The 13,111-nt window shown below is 34.6% G+C and overlaps 1 protein-coding gene across 4 annotated transcripts in view; it reads left to right on the top strand.

Moving 5' to 3' along the window:
- CEP78 (centrosomal protein 78) overlaps positions 1 to 5,401 on the top strand; it is a 29,469-nt gene extending 24,068 nt beyond the window's left edge. For 2 of the 4 annotated variants that reach the window (XM_019736702.3, XM_019736701.3), the window contains 5 exons: positions 1,272 to 1,349; positions 2,462 to 2,628; positions 3,677 to 3,845; positions 4,169 to 4,216; positions 4,772 to 5,401. In XM_019736702.3, coding sequence (XP_019592261.3) covers positions 1,272 to 1,349; positions 2,462 to 2,628; positions 3,677 to 3,845; positions 4,169 to 4,216; positions 4,772 to 5,335 — 1,026 coding nt within the window. In that variant the 3' untranslated portion in view covers positions 5,336 to 5,401. The remainder of the gene's footprint in view (positions 1 to 1,271; positions 1,350 to 2,461; positions 2,629 to 3,676; positions 3,846 to 4,168; positions 4,217 to 4,771) is intronic. The other 2 variants (XM_019736704.3, XM_019736703.3) reach the window with 1 other exon arrangement.
- Positions 5,402 to 13,111: the final 7,710 nt, after the last annotated feature.

The raw sequence follows: 13,111 nt of genomic DNA, 5'->3' as shown, positions 1-13,111 counted from the left end.
AATCTTAAGATCAGCTGATTTGATGAACCTTAATTACATCTGCAGAATCCCTTCACTGCGGCACCTAGATTAGTGTCTGATTAAATCACTGGGAGGTTTGTGTATTTCAGCAGGTAGGAAATCTTAAGGGCTACCTTAGAATTCTGTGTACCACTAGTAGTGTCCCTTACTTAAGGATCTAAGTGTCTTAGTTCTTGGAAATTGTAAGGGAGCTTACCAGTGTCCATTCCATTTTATTGACCTTGGTGAATGGGAGGGTTACTACCTCTGTGAACAGGAATAGCACCCAAATTCCTGAATTTAAACATGGCTCTACTAAATTAATGATGTGACCTTGGGTGTGCTACTCTGCTACTCTGCCTCAGTTTTCTCATGTAAAATAACATGGAATTAGTTATTCTTTCCTCATAGGGTTTGGTTTTTTGTTTGTTTGTTTGGGTTTTTTTTTATTGGGGAATATATTTTTCCAGGGCCCATCAGCTCCAAGTCATTATCCTTCAATTTAGTTGTGGAGGGTGCAGCTCAGCTCCAAGTCTAGTTGCCGTTTTCAATCTTTAGTTACAGGGGGTGCAGCCCACCATCCCATGTGGGAATTGAACCGGCGACCTTGTTGTTGAGAGCTCGCCATCCGGCTGCCCCTCTGGCAGCTCAGTGGCAGCTGGTTGTCTTCAATCTAGTTGTGGAGGGTACAGCTCACTGGCCAATGTGGGAAGTGAACCAGCGACCCTGTTGTTCAGAGCTCACGTTCTAACCAACTGAGCCTTCCAGCCGCCCCTCCTCATGGGGTTTGATGATTAAATTATTTAACACCTAGGAAACTCTTAGCACAGTGGTTGGCATATAGTAAAGTGCTTTAAAAGTATTTACTTTTTGAAAATGTATTTGAATCTGCAATTACATAATTCAAGTGTATTAAATATGTTAATAGGACTTCCTTTATTAAAGGGACCCACAAATAAAAATAGAATTTTCCCTTCTTGGCCTTAATTTTTTTATTTCTGACTTACTATATTATATACATATGCCTTGTATGGTGAGCTCCCACAAATCTATTTTGGAAAGAGTAGGAAATAAATAAATCTCTAGTATGCTCATTTGATATACTTTGATAATTAATTTCACTACCATGTTATATTAGTGGACTGTAATCCTGAAATCTGAGTTCAATTCTGGCTCTGCCCCTAAATTTTTGATGAGATCTATACCTGGAAAGGCATTTGGATATCGTACTATGAATTGTTTATAATATTTACTCTACTTCTTCACACTAGGAAAAACTGGAAGAGTGCCTAAAGCAATTAAAGGAAGAAAGAGTAATAAGGCTTAAGGCTGACCAACGAATCAGTGAGGTAAACAAGTTTTTCTTGTACTTCGGAGAGCATTTTGGCTTTATTTTCATTTGATTTTAAACTATACACACAGAAAGCATGTTTTTAAAAACATAAAAATCTTACTTTTTGCTGTGTGTGTGCTTTTATGACTAGCTTATTTTGTTCGTGATGCCTCCATTTAAGCACATATTATTCTTATACTGTATGTATACAGTAACATAAAAGACATGATGACACTGTCTATTGGCAGTGTATTAAGAAAGTGAGTGATTCATATAAAGAGATAAGTATAAGGTATTAGAAAACTGCTTAAGAATGCAATGAAAGAAAAATAGGTACTATGAGAATTACATTAGGCTAATGTGCATGAAAGAAGGGCATAAACTATAAAAAGTTCTATATAAATATAATTTGTTATTACAAGGTAAGTTTAGGGAGGAATTTCTGAAAGTGTATATTGGATTGGCAGACACTCATTCAATAAATATTGAGTACCTGCTTATTTAAGGCAAAAAGTGCATCATGAACAAAATGGCCTTTCAGAGAAATACTAGAGTTGGGCTTATACAAGTGTGTGATTTTAGATGAATTGATGGGGCGAATCAAGGGAGTAAATACTTTCAAGAAGCCAAGGAGAATATTGGTAATCATATAGTTAATAAATTGGGTATGATTTAGGAACTTTCAAACTTACACATTTAATTATTTTGCTCACTAAAGTTAATTTTCTTAACATTGAGTATAATTGTAATATGCTTTGTTCAAATCAGACTCTGTATTTCATTTTCTAATTTAAGGGAAACCTTAAGCAGCTAATTTTCTAATGCAGAATGAGGATCCATTATGAATTTAACCAGTTAGAAATGTGTTCTTTTGAAAACTCATTAATAAAACCATAACTTTGGTTTATTTATATACCACCTAAGTGTTATATAGGATACATTGTTGGGTAGTTCTGGATTTTGATTATTATATGATAGGGTCTCTGTCTTCACTGGTGGAAAGTTAGATTAATTACAAATTAACTATATTTTAAAATGTTTTATTTTAGTTTTGCTACTTAAAAACTGTTTTCTTTTGAATGACAGTGAGAGAAAATCATGTCAGACATTTTCAATCTTCTTTTATAGCTGGAACATGAAAATGCACAGTTAAGAAATATAAATTTCTCTTTGTCTGAAGCCCTTCATGCACAGTCACTGACAAACATGATCCTGGATGATGAAGGTGTTTTGGGCAGCATTGAGAATTCTTTTCAGAAGTTCCATGCTTTCTTGGATCTCCTTAAAGATGCTGGGTTAGTTCATTTCTCCCTATGGTGTTCTTGTCTTCACAACTGTAATGGTAGTTTGCTGAGGAAGTTGAGCAATTTTCATCATTTCCATAGTCATAATTAGTGTGTAATTATAGGTAATGTAGTTGATTTTTATTTTAATGGGGAATTAAATTTTAAAAGAAATGCAAAAGGTAAACCTGCTTTGGTAGAATAGAGAGCCTATTATAAAAGAGTAACCTGTACAAAGGGTACCAAAAACATGTATACACATTTTAAGAAAGGAAAAAAACTGTGTTAAAATTGTAATACTCAACATATACCAGTAACAAAAGATGAATACAAGGCGTGTATACATGTTTTGGCACTTATTAGAATAATAAGTATAGTTTTTGGTAAAGACTAAATTGAAGGTAATTTTAAGTGAAAATATTCCAGAGTGCATAGGACTTTTCCTACCTTTTATTCATTTTGCTTGTTAAATAAATTTGAATTAAAATTATTTTTGTCCTAGACATAAAAAATTGTTACTAATCTGCAGGGCAGTATAGCTATATAGATCAGTGGTTCTCAACCAGGGGTGATTTTGCTGAAAGAAGATGCCAAAAGAACAAACTGAAATTGACAATTGATGGAGTAATGTTTCATACGTGAATAGGCTGGTGTTGGGAAGGAACAAACACATTCTTGGAAACTGTAGGAAAGGTGGTGAACTGTGGGGATAAATGTGGGGATAGTGGATGAGGTGGCTGATAGATGTGGAAGCTGCTGGTGACACAATGTTTAAATGGTAATTTAACATTGTTTAAATGGTAATAGGTGAGGAGATGAAATCAAATGGTAACACATTGCTGGGGGGAGATGGAGTGCTTAAAGGATTGAGTGACCTGATATGGTGCCAGAACATGAATATGGAAAGAATTTAGGAGAGCTAGAGCCTTATAATCTGGAGTAGGATATTGGCTTTTAAGATTTTAGAAGTATTTCCTGATTGTAGGTGCGGGGAAATCTAAGCTGCTCGTTTGTATCTATCATAACCCTTGCCTTTTCTTCCTTTACTCCTCTTGTCCAGGCTCGGGCAGCTTGCCACAATGGCTGGTATAGATCAGTCAGATTTTCATTTACTAGGTCGTCCCCAGATGAATTCTACTCTTTGTAGTCCACCTAAAGAAGAAAAGGCACTTGCAGAAGAAAAAACAGAATCAAAGCAGAATGCCCTAGGACAAATGCAAAATATCCAAGTGAGTGAACAGAACAGAACTTAATGATTCTGAGAGTGATTAGCAAGAAGGGAGTTAACAAGTCAGAGAAAATAACAACAATCTGTCTTAGTTCACATGCTAGGGAGCTAGAAACCTCTTTTGGGGTCCTTTCTAAATCTGAGATTAGTGCACTTTTGCCTATTTTATGATACTGTATTGTTGTAAATAAGAAAAATGGAACTTCTTTTGAAAATTTATGACTTAAAGCAAACTATCCTCAGTGAAGAAAGAAATGATGCATTAGAGAAAATACTCCAAATTTTAAATTGTACAAATGTCTATTCTATTCATATTTCATCTAGGTTTCTATTTGTATGCAGTCAGCTTACAATGAAGGAACACTAATGAAGGTACAAGTACTGATACAGATAATTTTTAAAAATAAGTAATCCAGATAGAACTAACAGGCAATATTTTATAGTTAATCACCCAGTTACGGGAATGGGAGGGGAAAAACTGTCTGCTTTTCCTCTAACCTTATTTGGAGCCCCCATCTCCTGTCTCAATCTCGGATGGGTCCTAGGAACTGACAACTTGAGATCACAATCTAGTTACAAATTGAATACAGCTTACATGTGGCTGGAGAATAGAAAAGTAGTTAATTTTCTTAGGGAAAATTTCCCCTCATCATTGTTTTTAATGAGAGGGAAAGGGAAGTGGGTAATAATTACCCCCAAACACAAAAGTCTGAAAATATAGTGGACATAGCCTTGGATATAGTGAAGTGAAGTTGGGAATCACGTGGCAATTAGAAATAAAGTGGCTCTAAAATCTTTTGAATAATCAACTGACTGTCTTAATAATAAGATCACAGAATAACATTGAAGTTTTGGACTCTACTTTTTAATGATTGGCTTTATTCTTTACTTAATTTTTGTCTTATTTTCTTTTGTTTTTCCCTCCAGTTTCAGAAAATTACAGGTGATGCTAGAATTCCTTTGCCTCTTGACTCCTTGCATGTCCCACTTTCTACTCAGGATGCCTTAGAAACTTCCAAAGACAACTTAGGAGTCCAAGTCACTGAGCAACGACAAGAGTCTTTTGAAGAATTCATTGCTAGAACATGTTCTCCTTCAGTAGATGTGATTTCTGGAACTGGAAGTCAAAGAAAAGAAGATGAGTTGTCTAGAAATAGCAGATCTTCTTCAGAGAAAATGACCAAAACAGGTGAATATGCCAAAAAACACTCTGCTAAGAAACAGCCTGGAAAGGACCTGCATTCCTGCTCTGACTCACCTGTAAACCGGAAAAGCAAAGGAATCAGGCAAAATAGCTCTTTGGTTGATGAACCAATTAAAAGTGAGTCTTTGAAAAACCACATTTCTCTCAAGAGAGAAAGTAGATCAGTGACTGTTTCATCCAAGACAACTAAAAGTAACTTCAATCTTTTAGAACATTCTGAAAGTGATACTCTTGGATCTGATTTTGAATTTCAAGAAAGCATCCATACTCTATCACGCTTAACATAGGTCTAAATCTTTTGAAATTATGTTTTTGCCTTCAACTTTTAATAAATTTCTTATGTTTTTATTATGGCATATGGTGTTTTTAAATACAGGACTGGAAGACACTTAGAGAAAGATTTATCTATTCTTTCCATTGTAATGAAACTTTTGGTGTATATTTCCTTTTGACTCTTTACACCATTCATTCAAGTTTTTTCTGAGGGCCTGATACGTACAATACTATTCTAGCTGTTACTGTTTTTGGCAATGAACAAAACAAAGACTTTACCCTCATGGAATTAATACTCTATGGAGGGAAGAAAATATAAACAACAAAGCAGGGTAAGGGGACTAAAATGGAATAGGAGTGAAAAAAGGGAATGGTTTTACCATTTGGTTTAATGTGGAAATGTTATAAATTGCATGGCCAGAAGCCATTGACATATACTAAATCATAATATCTGGAGGACCATACATTTACCAAGTACTTAACCATGTTTATGGATTATAGCAACTCTATAAGGTAACTAGTATTATGCCCATTCTACAGATGAGGCTGCGAAGACAGATTATGTGTGTTGCCCAAGATTACACATGTGTAAATAAGTGGTAGAGCTAAGATTTGAACCAGAATCCATGTTCTTAATCACTTTGTTATCCTGTTTCCTTGTTAAGAGAGGAAGTGCTTAAGGAAGATATTGAGAGAAAAGCCAGAGAGCACCCGAAGAGCAAAAGATGGGGGCTATACGAAAGCACGCCTGCCCCCTTCCTCCATCTTGGTAGGATTTTATAAAGGCAGAGTATATGAGAGCATGTGAACACACATCTCTGGACTAAATTAGAGCTCTCTAGTAAAACATGCATATATAAGTCCTTAGACCAGAGAAAAGCTGGAGTGTCAGATTTCTTCTAGAAGGTCCTGCCTGATTATTAGAAGAGCTACTATAACGCTATGTACGGAGAGTTCATTAATCATGGATTCAGTGTAATGGTAATACAACAATGAACAAGATGCAGTCTTGGCCCTTTAAGAATAGAGTAAGGGGAAGACACACAAGCAGATGTCTTGTTACAGTTATAATGGGAATACTTAAGGAATTTAGCCAGTGTTTGAGGAAGAAGAGAGCTGTGGGGCCAAGAAAAGTCATCTGAAGCAATACCTAAGCTAAGTCTTGAAGGACTAGTTAGAAATTGGTGAATAAGGCAATGAAGGGAAAAAATATTCCAGGTAGAGGGAAATGTATAAGTACAGAGCTATGGGTACCAGAGTGGTATGTTTGGGGAACCACAGCTATAAGTAGTTCAGAATTAGTGGCATGTCATCAGGCAGTGGCAGGGCACAGGGAGAATGAGAGCAAGGCTTATAATCCATGTTGTGTGGAGCTGGTTCTTTTTTCCTCTGGAAATAGTGAGCTAATAACAGAATGGAAGAATGGAAATGATAATGTTCAGGTTTGCATTTAAATCACTATTTTCAATATGGAAGATCAATTTGAAGAAGCATGGAGATCAATTATGCCTTACTCTTCTGAGAGCATTGTTTTTTAAGTGGGATTTAAACATTCTCACTTTCTCTCTCGTCCGTACCGAAAAGGTTCCGTGGGCGAACATAAGGGACATCCTGGCTTATACAAAGATAAGCCAGTTTCTTTGCCATGTAGCACCTTGGGGCTGCTGTAGACTAATGTTCATTCTGAATCTCCAAGACAGGCATGTGGTATGTAGCCCTTCTCAAATACATTTAATTATAGAATCTTTTGTAATACCATGTTTTCCTGAAAATAAGACCTAGCCGGACCATCAGCTCTATGTGTCTTTTGGAGCAAAAATTACTGTAAGACCCGGTCTTATTTTACTGTAATTTAAGACCGGGTCTTTAATATAATGTAATATAATATAATGTAATATAAGTTAACATGATAATGTATAATATCAGGTCTTACATTAATTTTTGCTCCAAAAGACGCATTAGAGCTGATTGTCTGGCTAGGTCTTATTTTTAGGGAAACACAGTAGAATTTAGGAAATAACAGATAACTGGACATGCATATGAAGATATTTTAAATGTTTTATTCAAATAAAAATTTGAATATTGTCCATGTATATGCAGTAGTTAAAACTCATGAAAATGAATGCGGTTACAGAGAACTGTGGGGACTGTCAAAGTTTAAGTGATAAGCAGAGAAAGGATTCTGAGGAGAGAGGTGATAGAGTTTCAAGAAGGAGGAAGTGGAGAAAGCGTCATACCGCAAAAACTGTAAGTATCCACTGGATTTTGACAGTTATGTCCTTGGTGACCTTAGTGAGAGCAATTCAGTAAAATGGAGGATGGACGAGAAAGCCAGATTGCAGTAAATTGAGGAGATGGGCTTCCCTGCATGGACAGTGGGATAGGCTACTCTTTGAAGGAGTTTGGATGAGAAGAGGAAATAATTAGCTAAAAATTGTTTTTAGAATGAGAGGAACTTAATATTATAGATTGAAAGGAATGAACCAAAAGAAGATACGGAAGATGCTGAGGAATGAAAGGCTCATCTACGCAGCAGGGTCTCAGAGAAGAAGGGGGCATGAGATTCGTTAATGCTCTTAAGAGTACAAGAGTTCTGAAGAGATGGGGTGTAGATTATTTGATTCCTCAGTGAATTTGAGGTGGCTCACCTACATACATTCGATGCAAAATACTTAGATAAGTAATTTAGAGTATCAGGGAATCGTGGAAATATGCATAAAAAAACAGGAAGGGTTCACACTGCAAAATACATAAAAATGACAAAGTTGGATGGATATTGGTAAGTTTGGAAGGAAATAAAGGTGGGAAGAGGTAGAAGTTAAATGAGTTTATACTGATAGCCTCATTTTTCTTTGACCACAGATTTTTAAAAGATGCATGCACACAGTTTTAAAATTAATATTTTACATGTTTTATCACTTGAAATTACTCCAAGAAGAATTATAAATATGGATTTTGCTGCTTAACAGATATATAATATTTCTCCTTTGAAGGGTTGTTAAATTTTAAATACTAATGAAAATTTAGTACTGAATTTTCACTAATTTAGTACTAATGAAGCAATATCACTTAATTGAAATACAGTATTTTCACTTGGGTTACAGAAGTTTATACGCATGTATCTTCACTGAGAGATTATTATATATCTTTACTGAGTGTTTACCAGAGCATATGCGATCTATGCAAATAGGTTGTTTTTGTTGTTGTTTTGTTTTTAACAGCATCAGATGTGATACTATAGCAAAGAGTTTGTCATCTTACCCTAAATCCACCCATAATTACTAGTGGTCAAAAACTATTGTATGCCTATCCAGTACTATATCCACTAATCAGTCAATCTTATTTCAAATGGATATTTACAGAGTAATCCCTAATCTCAAGAAAGTAATACTTGATTTTCACAGCAACAGCAAGATAGGAGATGATTAATTTTTTAAAAGATTCTGATTATAAACTACATGCTTATGATTTAACATGGATGACTGAACACATTCTTTTACTTTTCCAGAATCCCACTGAAATGACTGGAGACATGTTAAAACAAAATTAATAGCAAAGTCAGAAAACCAGAAAATGAACAATGCAATTTTTAGAAGATAAAAAGCAGATTACTGAAGGATCAGTTAATTAAAGAGTGGTACAGCTAAGCCTTTCCACTCATCATTGAAGCACCTAATTCTGTAGTTTGCCAACAGGAGACTAAAGCTAAAAAAGCAGCTCTCGGAAGTGGGAGTTCTGACACGGGAAACACTGGGAGGAAAAGGGCAATATCCAAAATGACTCCAGGGAGAAACTCAAGCTACCCACACTCACTCTCTGGTTGTGGTGACCCGCCACTCCTTTTATAATCAATACAGATGCCTATAATCAGCATTTGTATTCATTGAAAGTGAACCAGAATTCTCATTTGGCTGAAAAGAAGCACTTCCAACTTTAGTCTTAGGCCCTCATCTATAAATATGGACAGCCAAGAATCATCAAATTTGAAGAAAGCCAGTAACATAAAAAGAGACACCAAATTAAAACATTAATTAACCTGTTCAAGAAAGTAATTACTAGAAGAAACAATAAATTTAAAAATTAATACAATTAAGATCTTCAGAGATGTATAAGGATATTTCATCCATAAAGAACAAGATGCTACAAAAAAGAAATAGATTTCTAGAAATTAAAAGTATGATTGTGAAAACAAAACACTCAGGAGATGGACTTTGATAGCAGAATGGATTCAGCTGACGCTTAAATTCATGAAATGGAAGGTTTAATTGAGGGATCCCCTTAATACATTGCAAAGGAATGAGAAATAAAAGTTACAAAAGAAAAGTGAGAATCCTAAAAGAACACAGAAATTGGCATATAGTAAGTGCACAAATACATGTTGAATTAATGAGAGAACACAGATCCAGTGTTAGACTTCTTATCAGCAACTAGAAGAAATGTTTCTCTAGGAATTTATAAGCAAACTGAACAATGAATCTATGAAGGAAGATTTTAAAACAAAATGCTGATGCCATGTGACCTGCCATTCTCCTTTATAATCATGAGAGATGCTTATAATCAGAAAAAAATCTAAATAAATATTAATGCATATGTGAAAATAAAGTGAACTAAAATTCTAGGTTTGAACATGAATAGAGGACAGGAGCAGCATATAGAAAGTATGTTCAGGATCCTATTCAAGGAAAGGATGTAATGTTTACATCTGGTTGTTGATAGAAAAATATACTAAAATATATTTAAAGTTAAATGTATATCAACAAGGATAGGTTAAGTGATGCTGCAGTGACAAGCCCCAAATCTTAGTGTTTTAAAATAGCATAGGTTCATTTGTGCTCGTGCTCTATGCCTTTGACAGATTGGCTAGGGGGCCTACTCCATATCACCCTCAACCTGGTGTGGAACATTGCTGGTTGCAATACCAAGGGAAAAAGAGAGTGTGATGCAACATACACTGATTAAGCTTCTGCCTAGATGTAATACATGTCACTTGTGCTCATGCTTTATTGGCCAGGAAAGGCACATGACCATGCATGAGTTCAACAGAGCAAGGAAGTGCAAGCTTACTATGTGCCAAGAGGAGAGAGAAAACCAAACACATGTCAATTTAATAACTATCAAACTACCAGGAAAGGGAGGATGAAATTTAAAAATCCAACAAAAGGCAGGAAACAAAAAAGTAACAAGCTACATAGAAAAACTCACAAAACAGCAAGACCAAGTCCTTTTCTCACAACTGTAAGTGGGTAAAATTCTGGAATTCTTTAAGCTTGAGTGAAAACACAAAATCCAACTATGTGCTGTTTATAGAATACAAATCTTAAAAAAAACTGTGATTATAAAGAAATAGACGACAGCATATCAGGCAGATGCTAACAGAAGTGGATGTAGCTGTGTTAACTCCACTCTAAAAATAGAACCCAGGATGAAAACCATTAAATGGGATAAAGAAAAAAATATTTACTTTTGGCTGATAAAAAGTATAGTTCTGCAAAAAGATTTTAAAAATGTATCTGCAATCTGAAAACTCAGTTTCAAAATTTATAGAATGAGAATTTAGAAATACAAGGAAAAATGGACAAACCAATTAGGAAACTGTAATATGTCTCTCTTCGAAATCAGTGGATCTACCACTATGCACTTACTAGAATAGTCAAAATTTTAAAATACAGTTATCAAGTGCTAATGAGGATGCATAGCAAGTGGAATTCTCAGAGATTACTGGTGGGAATGCAAACTGAAGGGTAACTCAAAAACAGTTTGACAGTGTCTTCAAACATTAAACATCATGTGACCTAGCAGTCTCACCCTAGAAAGATTAAAACTCGTGTTGTCATAAAAACTTGTACATGGATGTTTATAGCAGCTCTATTCCAAAATGCTTCTCAACAGGTGGATGGACGGATAAATAATGGTGCACCCACACAATGGAATATTACTCAGCAATAAAAAGGAATGAATTGTTAACACCCCAACTTGGATGAATCTCAAAAGTCATATGCTAAGTGAAAGGAGCCAAAAGGTTACATCTTTAGGTAATCTCAAAAGATGACATACTTTATGATTCCATTTATATGCAATTCTCAAAAAGACATAACTATAGTGATAGAGAATAAATCAGTGGTTGCTAGGTATTGGGCGGGAGAGATTTGATCACAAAGAGGCTGTGCAAGGGACTTTTTTCAGTGATGAACTGTTTTGTATTATGATTGTGGTTGTGGTAACATCAATCCATACATATGTTAAAATTCATGGAACTACACCTCTCTGCAAAAAAAAAAAAAAAAAAAGGTCATTTTTACTGTATAATGATTTTGAAACAAAAAACTCAGGCCTCTTTCCCTCCCATCAAAAGGTCAAGATAGAGAAGGTATCATCTAACGTATTTTGTATTCATCATGAATACAAAGTCTTTTGGAAAACCTATGAAACATTAATAAAAATGATTCATATGAAGGAAAATAACTCACAAAAATTATATAGATCATGTTTTCTGCATAATGTAATAAAACTAATAATAAAACTTGGAAATTTTTAAATTATCTTTTAAATAACTCAGGGTAAATCAAATTACAGACGATTCAGAACTAATAAAAATCCTCAAAACCTAGGGGATCTGCCAAATCAGGTGTTAGAGGAAATTTTATAGGTTTTGATTTATTTTTCAGGAAGTAATAAAACTGAAAATAGGTGAAATAAAAAATTAACTTTAGAAGCTAGAAAAAAAGGTAAACAAATAAAATAGAAGTGAGGAATTTAAAAAGTTGAAAGCAGAAATTAATTAAATAGAAAGCAAACAAATTTAATGAAATGTTTTTAAAATAAAAACTAATAAGAGGCAAACCTTCAGAAAATATGATAAAAACAGCAAGAAGCAATTAAAAATATATAACCAGCATTAAGAGTAATTTTTAGAAAGATACCTACAAATAGAGACTTTAATTTACATGGGAATACTATTTACAGTTTACTCACAATATGATTGTATACCTTCATTCCAATAAAGTTGAAAAACTACATGAAGTGTGAAGACTGTAAAAAATAAAGATTCTAAAAATCAACAAAAGGTAGAAAGTGTAAATAGACAAACATCTTAGGAGAAATTGAACAGGTAGTACAAGAACGTCTTTAAAAAGGCAAATACTATCAGACAAATGTTCAAGGAACACGTTTATTTGCAAAGCATCCCAGAGGACAGAAAAATGATATGAACCTTCCTAGTTCGATCCATGTGGTTAGCATGATCCTTATACCCAAAGTGCATGAATAAAACACAAGGAAAACTGTCAACCAATCTCACTTAACAGAGGTGCAAAATCACTGTGGCTAACTAAATGAACAGATGAAAGAATGCTGACTTCTTCAATGCTGAAAAAGCACTTGATAAATCCAACATCCTCTGGTACCCTAACAATGTAGAAATAGAAGGAAACTTCCTTAGTTTAGTTTCTGTAGTTTGATTAAATGTACCTACCAAAAATTTACAGCAAACTTGGTGAAAATATTGAAGTATTCTTGCTAACTCAGAAAGAAGAAAAAAATAGCACTAAAAACTATACAGGATTGAAAGTGAGATGAGACTGTCAATGTTTGTAATAAGGCTTTTTGGACCAAAAAGAAACCCAGGATGATCTACTGGCATGCCATTACAACTAATGAGAAAACCTAGTAAGGAGGCAGGTGCAATATCAATACATCAATATCAAAAGCTTTTGTATATATCAGCAATAACCAGCTAGCAAATGTATGGTGGTAAAGATCCTAGTCGTCTAGAAATAAGGTTAAGAAATGTA

Source organism: Rhinolophus sinicus, chromosome 16, assembly GCF_057876585.1.
Source record: "Rhinolophus sinicus isolate RSI-liver-muscle chromosome 16, RSI-T2T, whole genome shotgun sequence".
NCBI lineage: Eukaryota > Metazoa > Chordata > Mammalia > Chiroptera > Rhinolophidae > Rhinolophus > Rhinolophus sinicus.
This window is presented reverse-complemented; position numbering and strand designations above follow the sequence as displayed.